The sequence below is a fragment of the Lissotriton helveticus genome, chromosome 11 (genome assembly GCF_964261635.1).
Source record: "Lissotriton helveticus chromosome 11, aLisHel1.1, whole genome shotgun sequence".
NCBI lineage: Eukaryota > Metazoa > Chordata > Amphibia > Caudata > Salamandridae > Lissotriton > Lissotriton helveticus.
Genome location: NC_136072.1, coordinates 317,634,109 through 317,650,791, shown reverse-complemented (window position 1 = coordinate 317,650,791; position 16,683 = coordinate 317,634,109). Strand labels below are relative to the sequence as shown.

The 16,683-nt window shown below is 44.7% G+C and overlaps 1 protein-coding gene across 1 annotated transcript in view; it reads left to right on the top strand.

Moving 5' to 3' along the window:
• The window catches only part of CROCC2 (ciliary rootlet coiled-coil, rootletin family member 2), a 1,301,560-nt gene that overhangs the window by 918,819 nt on the left and 366,058 nt on the right, over window positions 1–16,683 (top strand). The window contains exon 25 of the mRNA XM_078665477.1: window positions 10,461–10,620. Within this exon, the coding sequence (XP_078521603.1) occupies window positions 10,461–10,620 (160 nt within the window). The remainder of the gene's footprint in view (window positions 1–10,460; window positions 10,621–16,683) is intronic.

Genomic DNA, 16,683 nt, shown 5'->3' with positions numbered 1-16,683 from the left:
CTCGTGTGGACCCAATATTAAACCTAACCTGTGATCCATGTTTGGTATTACTCTATCCCCACTCCAGAGATCTGAGCAAATGGAAAGTTGTTTGCATCTAACTTGTAGGAGTACTTGAGTGGAAAACCTTTATGTAGTGCTTTGCTGTTATTGCGCGAAGCAATCACAGCCACCATTGTGCTACCGTCTAACCTTGTTTTTGAACTGGTGATCGCAGCTACAGACGCAGTGCATGCTGCCCCTTTCGCGTCATTATCAGCCAATCAATTCCCTTCAACGTGAAGGCCATCACGTTGATGACTCAGCCTGTGTATCACGTGAGATCTTGGTAGTTCGTTTTTCAACTCTGCTACCTGTTCCCATAGCTTTCTATGATTAATGGTGCCCCCTTTTGAATCTCTGAACCCATTTTGTCCCCAATAGTAGAGGTAATCGTGGGGAATTCGGGATCCGTATTTATTAGTGCCAGTAACAGAGCTTTTAATTCTGCCAACTGAGCTCTCGGAGACTGCATTTTTGCACAGCTTGGATGGAACTTGGCATCCTGCATCCTACCTTTTACAATAGCGTATGCTGCAATGTATTGTTGCTTACTCCCTATGGCTGGTTGATCAAATCCGTTGTTGTAAATAATGTATTCATACTGACCTAGAGGCATTATTTTATTTGGTAGAGGATATTCTTGTTGGTACTGCAAAGTTTCTAGTGTTTTTAGACTAGGGTCCTATCTGTATTCTACATCTGTTGCAGTGAGAGAATTAGCCCATTATATCCATCTTACATGTAATGTTTTCGCATTTGGAACAGTTGTCATTGTGGCAACCTCTAAGGCCGATCCCAACAATTATTCGTTTCCCTTGAGCCAGTGCTCTTTCTTTCACTACAGCAGTCTGTACTGCTGTCAGATTTTTTTCTGTTGGAGCAAAACGCATTTCAGCGTTAGTGTACAAATGTGATTTATATGTAATTGGTACTGTTTCTCCGTCATTGAAGGTTAAGTAGGTGTACCCTGATTGACCTGCAACTACGCGGATCACCAGGTTGCATACGTTTACTCGTGTCTGTAAGTGTTTTGATGATATCATATCAGCTTGTAGGGAACGGAGTATATTTGTGTGTTCCTGTGTCCATTGCCTAACTGAAAAGTCTGGTTTTATGAGGTCGTAAAAAGATTTACTCTCTCTGCGTAATCCAAAATGTATGTTGGGCCAAAATTAAAGCATCCCAGTATGGACTGTAGATTTGTTAATGATTTTGGAGGTTGGAGCAATGCACACTTTTCTAAAAAATGGGCTGCCAGGCTTTTGCCTTCACTTGAAAGTTTATATCCCAGAAATGGGACATTGAGGTGGGCTATCTTTGATTTTTAAAGTCATATTCGTAGCCCTCAGGAGTGAAACCCAAAATTAAGTTGCTCATTGATTAGATAAATATCATCTACATCTGATAATGCTTCTTCATCCAAATTCTGTAGTAACTCTGTTGCCCTTCCTGAGAATAACCCCAGGCTGTTCTTATCCCCATGGGGGAGTCGACAAAATTGATGGTGAGACCCTAGCATTAGAAAAGGCTGTCAAATATCTGCTTTCAGGCGCTATGTCTTGGCAGAAAAATCCATCTGAGATATCTAGTGTTGTTTTGTATTTTTTCCGCACAATGTTATTCATTAGCACTGTGTGCATTCTGGACTGAATTTTTTTGTGCATGAATTTAAGTGTCTATAATCTAAAATTAGACAATATGAATTGTCGGGTTTCAATACGGGAAATAAAGGATTGTTCATCGATGAGGTGCATGGTTCAATTACACCTTGGTATTCAAGCTGATCTAAGATCTCTCTGACCTGTTTTTTAGTTTTTTAGCATCCTGCTTTAAAGGATATTGTCTTTGTGGACTTGGGTTTGTTTTTATTGGAATTACGTGGTGGGGAGACTTCTCATCTCACCCAACATGGTTGCGGTATAACGCTGGAGCAAGGGCTACCGCCCACTCCTGTGCATATGTAGGTCTTAGGTGTCTTAGGACTAGGTATGAAAAAGCTGATAAAATCACAGTTTCTTCCTTTGGGCATTCCATAACAACAGTAGGCAGCCAATCTCTTTCAGCTAATAGGATGTCATAGCCAGAAGTCAGGTTCTCCCTAAAGAGACCTTTCACTTGTCATGGCTTGTCCCCCTCCATCTGGAGTGTTATTTCATGTAACTTTTGTGGGCCACTCACCCTAGTATCAGGTGTATCCACTGTGATATACTCACTCAACTCCGCGGTCTCCAGAAATTCCATCAGGTTCTGGCGAGCTATTGTTACTTCTGCTGTGCTGTCTAGCACGATTAGAGGCCATTCCCCATTCAGTAGTTGAGTCCTCAAAATTCTGGGCATGTCTAACTTTGAGACCTGCTACCTTCTTCTTTTTAAATTGAGGTTTTGCTTTGGGTTTTTCTTCTTTCTTTGAAGCGTAGTCCGAAGTGTGTTGCCTGTCTCTGGGCTTTGTATGCTCATCTTGTCTCTGTTATGACCGTCCTTCCCTCTCAGGGTTTTTCGATGAACCCTGAAAGGAACAAGAGGAACGAGTATCAGTGTCCTCATACCTATCAGGTTTTTTAATGTTATCTCTATTTCTAAGGTTATATCTCCTTTCTGAGGGCTCCTGCCGAGGAGACCTTCCCCTGAAGTGAGATCTGTTCTTCTGTTGCTTATTATTGTCCCATTTCTTTTTTGAAGAAACCGGTTGCTTTGCCTGTTATTTATCTGAACCCCCACAGGTTGGGGTTTTACAGGTCGAGTTCCCAGACTGTCTCTACCTAATTCTGCATAAGCAGTTTCAATTATTTTAGGTAGTTCAGTCTTTTGTTGTAATGGAGTGAACTCTCTCAGACGTTGGCGTATTGTCACTGATGCTGCTTCCCCTTTAATATTGGCCAATATTATCGTAGATACCTGGGCAAAGTTGTTTAACAACTTCATCCCTAAGTTCAGAGCAGGCTCTGCTCCATACTCGTTCTGTATTTGTCTTAATACATCCAGTATTACCCAAAGGATGGGATACCATGAGTCCTGGTATGTATTGCAGCAAAAACCTTACCCCAAGAAGTACAATCCTCTATTGAGGGAGCTATTCTCATTGGCAAACAAATAGCAAGTATTCTATGCTTGTCCTTGGGACCAGTGAGTGGAAACACCGCCTCCAGCTGTGTCATTTTTTGTGCCATCCAGAAGGGCATTTGTGTACGTTTTGTGGGCATTTTACCCATCACTGCATGCAGTGTCTGTGGTGTAATTGTTGTTTTAGGAGTTTGGACTGGTCCTGGTTGTGTAGCCGGTGTTGGCTGAAGTGTGATTGTTCTCAGCACAAACCGTGTCATGTTTCTGTAAAGTCTTAGTAATTCTTTATGCTGTACAAGGAAGTCTCCTCCTGGCATTGTGTCAATGTCAGTATGTGATGTGTATGCCGCTAAAACTGGCAATGTTGCTCTGTCTCTTCTGAGCCTTACTCAATTACTTGTATGGGGAGGGCGACTTTAAACAAAGTAGATGTGTTCTTCGTAAGTGAGTGAAATTTCAATGCCCTCATATGGACTACTTCTATATAGTAGTGAAATGTTTTAGTTTGTGCATTTGCCTGCGGGAATTTAATCCACGAATAGAATACCTCTGTTCTATGTGATGTGTGTGCCTCAATCATGAAAGACACTTGCCCACCCCTAACTGTAACACCATATGCCACTAGTTTTAGGGTGACGGCATTTCTAACATTTTCTGCAATGTGTATCGCATCTTCATCTTCTACTTCGGCTGAAAAGTTTAGCTCTACTACTGTGTCTCCCTGTTGTGACATTGTTTTTAGTAAGAAGAGCTTTTCAAGGGAACTGAGATAAGGTGTTTATGCACAATTAGGAAAAATGTATCCTTCAAGCTTGATTAAACCAACAGCTAATACATTGGAATTTTCCTACTCAGCTGTGGAGGATTTTGTTCCTTTCCACTCCAGACATCTCTGGGGAATGTGAGTAGGGGTCTCTGATAATAGCACAACTAAACTACTCAGATTTGACTGTTAAATAAGTGCCAATACCAACATTGGTGGCGCCATGTCGTGTAGTTCCTATAAGACCTATATAGGATCTGCTAGCAAAATTTGCCTATGCCCACATAATCATTGGTTAATAACATTCTTGTAGGTACATGCACAATTTAAACTAGTAAGGACAAAGACAACAATGTTCGTAAGTTCTCTCGACACCAAAATTTTCAAGAGTTTAATCGTTCCACAACCAGCCGACACGTGTTTCATCGCGTCTGGAACAGAGTGTTCGCGACTCCTCAGGAATGGAAAAGATACAAAAATATATACAATAGAACATTTGGTGTACTTATCATATCAGTGTATGACATACATAACATCCATTTATATTACCAGGTGCTCAAGGAGGTTACACTAGTGTCACCCAGTGGGTCGGTCTCTACGTTGTGGTGTACTCTCTATATGCAGCTATTATCAAAATGATAGCCCAATCCGGTCTCACATGCAAACGATTTTAAAAGTACAAACTAGAACATGAAAGTGCCAGAAATGACCACTGTTATACTCAATGGTCATTCTAAAATAATCGTGTGCCCGGTACAACGTCACGTGTGACTCGATCCTAAAATACCAAGTGATCCCGATCACACCTTGCTCCCCAAGCATAGAGAACAACCAATAGTAACATACCTTGCGTTCGTGTCCTGAAACCGGTATAGGTCTATCAAATAAAAATATGAAAAACGAAAAAAGGGGGTCAAAAATCTGGGATTAGAACTAATAAGTCAATAAGACAGCACAAGATCGGAGCCAACCATGGCTTGGTCAAAGCAAGTTAATTTAAAATGCCTTTTCTGTGACCACGTTTACAAACAATACCATTCGTGAAGTAGTAGATGCAGTGGAAGGTACAATGCAATTCACTGAATAATGTGAAAGTTGCTGAGGTGTTACAAACATGATTGTTTGCCATCACAGACTACTACTGCAGGGCTAAACTACAATCCAAATCTGTGCAATTCAGAAGCTGGTCTTTAAAAGACCATTTCGTGTTAACGAGGCTTTGTATTTTTTTCACCCCATCTTAGAGCCCCTGCATGTTTACTCTTCCTATTGCTGGAAGAATTAGCCCCAACCCCCCTCCCCAACTGTTGCGCCTCTGGCCTCTGACTTCAGACATTCTCAGCCGAGCCCACAGCAACAGGAGCTGCAGCAGCCCGGGCTGAGACACATGACTCGTGAAGGTGAAGTGGTGGGGTGAAGTGCGCGCCCCCCTTGAAGGGATGCTGCGCCCCCCCTGAGGGCGCGCCCCACAGTTTGAAGACCTATGCCCTAAGGTATCCCCAGGGGGTTCTACCTTGCTGTGCCAGTGTCGGACTTATGATGACATCTGGAATGAACTTTAAACATAGTTATTATGCAGTAGATGATGGTCCTGCTGTGATTCCAAGATACTAAGAATCCTCATGCATAATTTATGAGACCAGTGTTCAGGGAAAAAACCCTACATACTGTGTATAGTATTGTAACTGGGTAAAAGGTCAGTCCCTCAAATTTGTTATGTATGTAATACAGGAGGGAATGTAGGTGAAGTGTTATGATGTTACCCGGACCTATATGGGGGTCACTATATAAAATATAACAGCATCTGCGCAGGTTAGGGGTGTCAGTCTTCCCCTAACTCGACGACTGGCTGTTGAAGGCGTATTCATCCCAGGCCCTCGTCGCCCACCTTCAGACTACGGCGAACCTCCTGCATTCACTGGGGTTCTCTATAAATTTGCCAGAGTCATACACACCTCACTCCTTCTCAGGCGGTCCTTTTTATTAGAGCTTTTCTGGACACAGTAGAGTTTTGGGCTTATCCTCCTGAGCAGTGAGTCCAGGATATTCAGGCTTTGATTCCATATTTCAGCCTCCATCCTGGATTTCAGTGAGACTGGCTCTGAGGCTGTTTGGTCTCATGGCCTCCTGGACCCTGTTGGTAAGACACTCAAGATGGCGTATGCGGAATCTGCAGTGGGACTTGAAGTTCCATTTGGCACAGCATCGGGGAAATCTCACCGACATGTTTCAGATCTCGGACGGAGCTGCGAAAAATCTACAGTGATGGTTAACGAACCGCGATTGGGTCAACGGCAGACAGCTCTCCCTTCCCCAACCAGATCTCACAGTTGTGACCGATGTGTCACTTCTGGTATGGCGTGGCCATCTGGAAGAGGTGGAGATCAGGGGACACTGGTCTCCGACGTAGTCAGGGCTCCACATAAATTTATTGGAGCTCCGAGCCATTCATATTGAAAACATTTGTTCCCGCTGTCTAAGGGAAGCTTGTGCATGTGTTCACGGACAACACCACCGCCATGTGGTACTGCAACAAGCAGGGCAGGGTAGGGTCGTGGACCCTTTGTCGAGAGGCCCTGCGTCTGTGGACATGGCTAGAACAGCAGGGCGTAACCCTGGTGGTTCAACACCTGGCAGGTTCTCTGAACACCAGGGTGGACAAACTCAGCCATCAATGCCTACCCGATCACGAGTGGCGACTCCAATCGGAGGTGGCGCATGGTCTCTTTCAGCAGTGGGGAGAACCTTGATTAGATTTGTTCCCTCCGAAGAGGACACGCAGTGACAGCAGTACTGCGTGCTGGAGTTTCCAAGGCGGCTATTGCTTAGCTACGCTTTTTGTCGCGAGTGGAGCTCAGGCCTGTGGTACGCCTTTCCGCCCATACCTCTCCTGCCCAGGGTTCTCAAGAAGATCAGGAGCGACCGAGCCCAAGTCATTCTTGTGGTTTCAGACTGGGCAAGTAGAGTCTGGTATCCAGAGCTTCTGAGTATGAGTATTGATCCTCCGATCATGCTGCCCCTTCGGGAGGATCTTCTGTCGCAGCAGTAGGGAAGATTTCTCCACCTGAACCTGTCAACTCTGCGCCTCCATGCATGGAGATTGAGCAGCAACAGTTGATAGCCTTTGACCTTCCTCCCGAAGTCTGTAACGTTATTCTGGAGGCTAAGCAGCCCTCCACTAAGAAGGTATACGCCTGCTGTTAACAGAACTTTGTATCATACTGTATAGAAAGGTCCATTAACCCTCTTTCTGCTTCTTTTTCTGCTATCCTCCTATTCATTCTAACACTTGCCCAGCAGGGCCCTGCCTTGGGAACTGTCAAGGGTTATCTTTCTGCTCTGTCTGCTTTTTGTGGCTGCCAGACCAATCTTCTCTTCAAGTCTCCTATTGTAAATAGATTTCTAAAGGGGCTGGCTCACTTATTTTCACCCACACCCTTTATTATGCCGCAGTGGGACCTTAATTTGGTCCTCACTTACATGATGTGTGCACCTTTTAAGCCTTTGCATAATTGTCCACTCCGGCTGTTGACTATCAAAACAGCCTACTTAGTGGCAATTACATCGGCCCGGAGGGTGTGTGAGTTGCAGGCGTTATCCAGCTCGCCTCCTTATCTTATGTCCTTTCCGGACAAGGTGGTGCTTCGCACCAGGGCATCCTTTTTGCGAAAGGTTGTGATCCTATTACATCTGGGTCAGTCGATCACTTTGCCTACCTTGTTTGCTCTTCCGCATCCCTCTAAGGAAAAGGACTGTCTTCACCGAATGGACTTAAAAAGAGCGTTGTCGTTCTACCTTGACCGCACAAAAGAGTTCCGGGTGAATGACCAACTCTTTGTACGGTGTGTGGGAGCAAAGAAGGGAAGGGCAGTGCAGAAAAGGACCATCTCTCGCTGGGTCGTTCTCTGCATCACGATTTGTCATGCCTTGGCAAAGAACCAGCCCTCTGAGGGATTAAGAGCCCATTCCACCAGGGGAACGCTGCGACTAAGGCCTTGGCTCTGGTGTCTCAGTCCAAGACATCTGTCAAGCAGCGACGTGGGCATCTTAGCACATGCTTGCAAAACATTATTGCCTTGATGGACAAGTATGCAGGGACGGACATTTCACCCGTTCAGTCCTGCAAGACTTCTTTGTCTAGGATGTGAGTTAGCAACCCACTTGGGTTGCTGATTCAAAGGTAAGGAATCTGCAGCTAGAAGTCTCTATCAGATGAACAAGTTACTTACCTTTGGTAGCGCATTATCTGGTAAAGACTCTATCTAGCTGCAGATTCCTTACAGCCCCACCCATGCCTCGCCGCTTTGCAGAGTGATATTGTAGGGCTAGGGTTGTTCCCCTTTTCAGGGCCCTAGTTCGCACATGACTACGTCAGTTACTTTATGGCTCTGCGCTTCTGGCGTGGAAGATACGGAAAGTATTGACGTCCGCACGCCTGGATGGCACCAATATATAGGCACCCCAACGTCATAACCGACGACGACGATGTCAGGCGGAGCCGAATGGAGCAACCCAATGCTGCGCGCAAGGGGTATTGCTCAGCAAACGTTTCCGGACCCAGCCTGACGCCTGAGAAATTCAAAGGTAAGGACTCTGCTGCTGGATAGAGTCTTTACCAGATAATGCGTTACCAAAGGTAAGTAACTTGTTTTATACAGTGCTGTCACAATTCAACTTTAAAGGCCCACTGGATTCAAGAAATGCCTTTCATAATAAATAAATCAAGCCTACGGCCTGTGTCATAACTTTTCATAAGAAACAGATCAAACCTATGGCATTTGACATATGTTTTCTCAGTAGTCTATCAGATTACAGCCTGTAACACAGTCTGATAACAAACCACCATTAAAGTTGTTTCGGGTTTAACAAATGCTTTTCACAATAAATAATCAGACCTACTTCCTCTATCATAACTTTTCATAATAAACAAATTAGCCATATACATCAGACATAACTTTTCCCATTGAACGTATCAGGCCTATATCTCCTTTACCACTGACTTGCTATCATAACCAACAGTGCCTACTGTGCTGACAGTTATCTTTCCAACAAGGTAACCATCAAACATATAGCTATAAAATAACAAATGTATACAACATTATATTTGGAAATACTGAATATTGTCTGTCCTACGAGAGTCTAACTAGAATTATCACGGTGCAACTCTTCTGTGCCCATGTTTTGTCGAGAGGGGTAACCAACACTAAAACCCTTACCTACTGCAGTCATTTATTAGATTTCATGTAACAAATACCTCGTTGCAGGTTTTAATGCAGAGTAATCAACCCACTATTTTTCAGTGGAAGCAATCAGTTGCCGGATCAAATGCTGTTCTCACGGAAACCAACATGTGGGTGGAGCAGAATCATGGTACTCTTTAAAGTTCTTCTTCTTTTGATCACATAATGAATATAGGCTCTGCTAGTCCGCTGTGGTGCTGAGAAATGTTAAAATAACAGTTTCAGGCACGACTTCATCAAGAACATCTGAACAAAGCAAAATGCGCATAAATGTCTGAAAAGTGCTGCCAGCCCCATCATCTGCCCAATTTCTATTTGACAAACATACCCTGCTCTGGTGTGGCTCGATATGTTCCATGCCTTTATGAAATCCTGCCCCTTGTCCCCCCTTTCGCTCATTCAGTTCCATAATTTTACCTTTAGCGTTAGGGGAGGCTTTTCACAAAACATCTTTGACTCCTGGCCTGTTTATTAGATTACATAATTTGAATAACTCTTTCCTTTGTTGTATGTGTGTAGGGGCTTTAGAGCCTCGCTCCATGCAGGACTGAGGACTTTTTACCAACCACTCTTTTGATTTCTTGTTTCTTGGCTGTGCCTGCCTGTGCTAGGTGCTGGAAAAGAATAACACCTGCTTGTCTAAAGATTTGTATACAGGGGTTAAATCACAAAAATGCTAAAGATAATCATGGATGTTTACCAATATAACAAAGCCTACATGCTAAAAAAAGGCTATTCTTTTTTTAAACTGTAATTTACATTAATTGAAATGGTAGAGTTGCAGAGGCGACGTCTTTAGGTGTGTAGGCTTGAATAGATTTACAACAAGCCTAAATGGACCGCTTTAGCGTCCCGAGCACGTGGGGAAACACAGCTATAATCTTTCTGCTAATTTGATTTTTAAATGCCATGTTCTCGCTCATTTCTGTTGAGTGGTCATTCAATGCTAAACCTTTGACTAAAAGATGTGTAAAATGTTTACTGTTATCCTTCATCCAAGGTTTTTATACGAGAAAAGCAGAGGTGGATTAGATCCTGTTTTATCAAAAGTAATTAGGCAAGTTACTTTATTTGGGAGAAACTCAAGTATTTTGGGGATAATTTAATAAAGCAAAGGTGCAAAGTCCTACGGTGGAGGATTTCCCATTACTGATGTTTCTGAAAGGCTGAGAGATGGCAGCCACTTGTAAATCAGTCGTTTTACCCTTCCTCATCCCATAGGCTTTCCAAAGTTATCAACCTGTTGAAAACACTCCTGCTTTCACAGTAGGGATCATGTCACCCTCTGAGTGCTTACTGTAGTGATTTCGGTGGTTCTTCTCTTCATTGTGCTGACAATAAACTTTGTGATTTAGTCTCAAGCGATCCAACGAGAAGAAGGAGCAGAAGCTAATTATGTTGGAGGAGGCCAAAACTGCAGCCCAGAAAGAGGCTGGAGACCTAAGAGCGAACCTCCGTGAAGTGGAGCGGTCCAGGATGGAAGCTCGACGGGAGCTGCAAGAACTCCGCCGACAGGTGATGTGCCAATCCTATGTACACATTGTGGGGTCAATTTCACCTTGCATTTACCAATGATCCTCCGCAGATTTGGGTATTTTCTCCTTTCCGACCTTTTTTCTTGAATTCTATATTGGTGTTTCCTAGGAAAAGAGGGGATGCGTGGCAGGGGACTGCAGACAAGAATAGTTGCCTGCTGCGGAGAACTGTAAGACTGCGGCCAGGGCAACCCAATGTCAGCAGACTGGCAGCACTGGACAGGAGGGCAGACCCAGGCCCCTTAAGCTGGACCGCTGCTTCTAAGGAGTAAAATACTGTGCTACCAGAGGCTGATGGATTTCTGCCGATTTTCTCTGGTACCATTTTAGGGATCTTGAAGCCTTAAAGAAGGCAATCCTGCTAGCTGGAGCCTGCCTTCAGGACTAGACTTCTTCTGTCTCTACTCAAATCCACTCAGTGGGTCCTGATATATTCACATTTCCCCCCGTAATTTGGTGAACCCTACGTGCAATTGTGCACTGTTTTGTAATCCTCCTATTGGAGACCCCCTTGACCTGTAGGGCCTATGAGAATTGTCCCTGTAACCCAGGAACTCACTAGCACAGCCCTGAGCGAGGAAGTCCTCCCCTGGCACAAGAATCACAACCCACACCCAAGAAGAAGACTATTGGAAGAGGCTGTCAAGTGGGAGGCAGGAGCAACAGTGAGAAGAGCCTGCCTGACCATGAGGTTAGGAGAGTGCAGCCTCAGTGTCAACCTCTGCTTGCCTCCTTATACTGGTTCTCCATACCCTGGGCACTGATAAAGAGCAACCAGTCTCTCCCGCACCTGTGAGCAGCACAAAAATAGTGTGTAGATCCCCCAACTTCTCAAGAGCAAGAGTGCTCGCTTGCAGAAGTTAATAGCACTCACAACAACAACAAAAACAAACGCAGCTGGAGCCCCATCGGAGAAACAAACATTGGTAAATGCAATAGGTATCACTTATGTGACTAATAAAAAGCTGTTTTTTGTTGAAAGGTGTAGCTTGGTGAGCAGTTGTGCAATATAAGTTACTGAAATTCTGTTAAAAACTCTGTTAAAGTGTTGTGACCTGTTTATTGGCAAAAGCAATATATTGTGCTGTTACTGGTGGTACCATAAAGCGTAGAAATTAGGTAAAGGATGGAAGACAAAGAATAGATTTCAGCTGTGCAGGCAAAAGCTAAAAAAAGGAACAAATAACTTACAATGTATAATATAGATTGTTTCTTTACGATATTCAACAACAATTGAAACATATTCAACAAGAACTGTGTCAAAACGTAGCCTGATGGCCATCATCCACAGTGTGTAAAGTAAGAACTCAATGAGTACAGAGGATAAGCACACACCCTTGACAAGGGGTCCTCAATCAAGCCACAATGATTAAAAAAAAGGAATGAAATCCACATTTGGGAAACGAATACTCAAGATTATAAAAAAAATTTAGAATAAAAATAGATGCAGATAGACACACACAAACATGCAAGCACAGATAAAAAGAAACACGCATACACAGACACAAACACACATAGATATGCAGATATTTTGAAACAGCCACCTGCAGCTACATACACAGATAAATGCAACCATGCAAGCAAGCATACATGCACATACACATACAGGCACCTTTGCACACATACGCGTGCAGGCACGAGCACATATAAACACAGACACATGCACGCATAGATATGCATATAAGGAAGCATGCATGTACATATACAGTATTACCAAGATGAGATATATTTACACACTGACACACGCATGAAATATACAGGCACACACACACACACTAAGGCGTTCCTAAATACGTGGTTTAACTTATTTACCAGACCAATGGGTTTTGGGCTTTAGAACCGTAAGGAAAGAGGTGAGTATATGCCAGTGCAACGTACCAAAATATGTCTTTTCTACTTCCTGAAGTTATTCTAATCTATTTCCTGAAATGTGCATTTTCCCCAACCATTATAGGCGGAAATCAACAAGCAGGAATTGAGTATCATTAATGCGCAGGAAGAAACTGTGGTTGCTCCATATTTTGCGTCACGGTAGCCCATTGTATCACTGGTTTAGTTCTGATTCCTGGGCAACCCGCCAATGACCTGTTACCAAGAATACATCCTTTTTTAAAGTATTTTTCACACATATATGTTTTAAATGAACCAGCGTAATTTCACCGCGTAGATGTTTTTCACAACGTGGCTCTTTGGCTCTTTTCTCACATTGCTGCAAAGTAGGCAGAAAGGAGGGCAGGCTAAGCCCAGCCGTCCAATCAGATCACGCAGTGCCAAGCTTGAGTGGTGACGTACACCACGGATGTGTAAAGAAGCTAGCTCTCCTGGTGAATGTAAATGACGTGGTTTCAACCTTCGCCACACAAGCGTCATCGGAACAGTTTTGTATCATAGCATAAGTAATAATAATGGTCTTGGAAAACATCAATGATGTAGAGAGCCACCCAGACTCTCTACAACAATGTTGCGATGCACCCACACATCCACGCACCCCTCGGGGCGGGCTCGTCCCGAGGGTATAAATAAATGGGCTGGAGTCTTCCGACTGAGAGCACAAGTACTGTCTCTGTGTGTTTTCTTTAGCAGCGCTGTGGCCCATGTGACCTGGGCCCCCCGCGCTACAAATATGAGTCTTGCTGGCAGTGTTAAGCCTCAGTGCTAACATGCACCATGGATGTGTAAGAATATGGCGGCTTCCCATACAATTGTGTTCTTTATGAGCGCTGTCTCCTTTTGAATTTAAGTAACGTGACGTGGAGCAACTGTCGTCATTGTAGCACAAGCCATCAGAATTTTTTAAAAAATGAGTTCCATCAATATGAGTCTTGTTGGTGGGGTTAATCACAGGTAAATAAACAAGTAGTGCCTAAAGAACACAAAACACTTATGAGTGTAAGGGAATAGTAAATAGCCGGTGCTCCTCGTGCAAAAAACAGAAATTATGTTTGGGAGTGCTAACCAATAAGGAGCCCCGAAACATAAGCGATGCAGGAATGAACCAATCGCAAGCAGCATTCTGTATTATACTCCATAGAGTGATTACAGAAGGTCTTGCAGACAGGGCATGCCGCTGATGCTCGATTTAAAAAAGTTCTGGCAAAGAGGATGAAAACAGTATTTGAGCCAGAGAAACACAAGAGGAACAACAGGAATTAGTATGCTTCAGCCATTAGAAACAGAGGGAACAGGAATTAGAATGCTTCCGCCAATAGAAACAGAGGAAAAGTCGCAAGCACACAAACCAATGTAAAGCAAGGATGGGATGGATGTGAGCCCCTTTTAAAATTAATATAACATTCTATAGATTTCACAAGCACAGCGCAAACGCTGTGCAGGTGAAAACAAAAAAAAATAGCCTGTGGCTGCCTCTGGAGCACAAATGCTCCCCCTAAGCAGCTTTACATATTTTAAAGTGAGTGCTTCAGAGGAACTGGGGTACCAGCCAGAGGAAATCTTTACCTATAGGGTGGCGGCAGGAAGCCTGCAGCGCATGGCCCCACAGGGATAGGGGACATTTTCTCAATGTATGTCTACCAAGTGTGGGAAGTGGGTGCCTGGGAATGGCAAGAAACTCCCCAAGTAACAAGCATTGGAAATGCAATAGGTCTCGCAATAACGCGAGTCTGAACTATTAGCATTGTAAATGATAATGCCCTTTATTTTTGCGTTCTGGTTTTTGGAACATAAATAAAAGGCTTTGTCATTTACAAGGCCTATAGCTTAAATTTGCGTTAAAACGAGACCTATTGCATTGCAATGGTGGTGGTGCTGCTGAGTTTTCTCTGAATCTGCACTCTGAATCTGCACTCTGAATCTGCACTCTGAATCTGCACTCACAATCTGCACCCACAATCTGCACCCACAATCTGCACTCTGAATCTGCACTCTAAATCTGCACCCCCAATCTTCACCCACAATCTTCACCCACAATCTGCACCCACAAACTGCACCCACAATCTGCACCCACAATCTGCACCCCCAATCTGCACCCACAATCTGCACCCACAATCTGCACCCTGAATCTGCACCCTGAATCTGCACCCTGAATCTGCACTCTGAATCTGCACTCTGAATCTGCACTCTGAATCTGCACCCACAATCTGCACCCACAATGTGCACCCACAATCTGCACTCTGAATCTGCACTCTGAATCTGCACCCACAATCTGCACCCACAATCTGCACCCACAATATGCACCCACAATCTGCACCCACAATCTGCACCCACAATCTGCACCCTGAATCTGCACCCTGAATCTGCACCCTGAATCTGCACCCTGAATCTGCACTCTGAATCTGCACTCTGAATCTGCACCCACAATCTGCACCCACAATCTGCACCCACAATCTGCACTCTGAATCTGCACCCACAATCTGCACCCACAATCTGCACCCACAATCTGCACCCACAATCTGCACTCTGAATCTGCACTCTGAATCTGCACCCACAATCTGCACCCACAATCTGCACCCACAATCTGCACCCACAATCTGCACTCTGAATCTGCACCCACAATCTGCACCCACAATCTGCACCCACAATCTGCACCCACAATCTGCACACAATGTGTGAGTGGCATTGCGTGGATGAGTGGGGTTGCGTGGGTGAGTGGGGTTGCGTGTGTGAGTGGCGTTGCGTGTGGGAGTGGCGTTCCGTGTGTGAGTGGCGTTGCGTGTGTGAGTGGCGTTGCGTGTGTGAGTGGCGTTGCGTGTGTGAGTGGCGTTGCGTGTGTGAGTGGCGTTGCGTGTGTGAGTGGCGTTGCGTGGATGAGTGGCGTTGCGTGGGTGAGTGGTGTTGCGTGTGTGAGTGGCGTTGCATGTGTGAGTGGCGTTGTGTGGATGAGTGGGGTTGCGTGGATGAGTTGCGTTGCGTGTGTGAGTGGTGTTGCTTGGGTGAGTGGCGTTGCGTGGGTGAGTGTGGTGTTGCGTGGATGATAGTGGGCTTGCGTGGGTGTGAGTGGCGTTGCGTGTCTGTAAGTGTTGCTGTGTGGGTGAAAGTTGCACAGAGCCTTTGATGTGGCATGGCGCAGGAGAAATGCTGCTGCTGCTAATTAAATACAAGAGCGGCCGGGAAACACAAGTACGGCCGGCCACATAATTAGGGGAGGAGAAGCCGCACAGCACACGCTGGGAGAAGCCCTTTGATGTGCTGTGCGGCCGCGATGCGCGCTCTGTGCTGGGGGAGGGCCATTAGCCTGAACTCGCGGCAAGATCAAACGAAGGGTGGGAGGGACATTGAGGAACAGATGGCCATGAAAGTGTATGGGCCAAAAGCGCGTGCCTGTGGCCACGTGCACTCGAAGAAAATGCCACGAAAAAATGCGGTGGTTTGACAATCAGTTCGAGCACTTGAATTCTCGCCATTTCCCATTCCTTCGGAATGGTAAAGGACGAAACCTAAAAAGTCTATGTAGTAAGGTTCATGTTGAAGTGTCTAGAGCTTGTTTACTTGTGGTTAAAATCAGATAGCAATGTAAATAGGGTTAAGTTATGTATGGTGAAAAGGAAATGGTGTCTATTTCATGTTCATGCCTTAGGCTAATAGTTTTCATTGCTAAAACGTACTGTTAAAGCCTGTAAGCTTTTCCTATTTGATTATGGACTACCTCGGCCAAGCCTGTAGATGTTCTTTTTATAGGAGTAAGCCATATATTTTTTCATTAATAGGATATTTCTGTTTTGGTGAAAAGGCCTTATCATTTAGAGATGGGAATTTTTCATTGTGTGCATATTAGTTGTGTGTGTATTAAAGTTCTCTCCTTTTTAGGTCTCGGCCTGATCCAGCGCATGCGCTAATCTGGTCGAGCATTTAGTAGCTGCTTTTAAAAGTGCTACTTTCCCGGCGACCAGCTTGGTAGAACGCGCGCGCATGCGCGTAATAGCAAGCTGGTGGCCAGCAAGGCAGCACTTGTGGTGACGCGCGTGTGCACCATTTCGTCACCACTCGCTTTTTTTTGTTCGTTTTTTCGATCACGCTAAGCGCATTTGTTGCGCGCACACAACTCCCGCTTCTCCCCCTCCACCATCTCGCGCGCGGCCAATGCTTG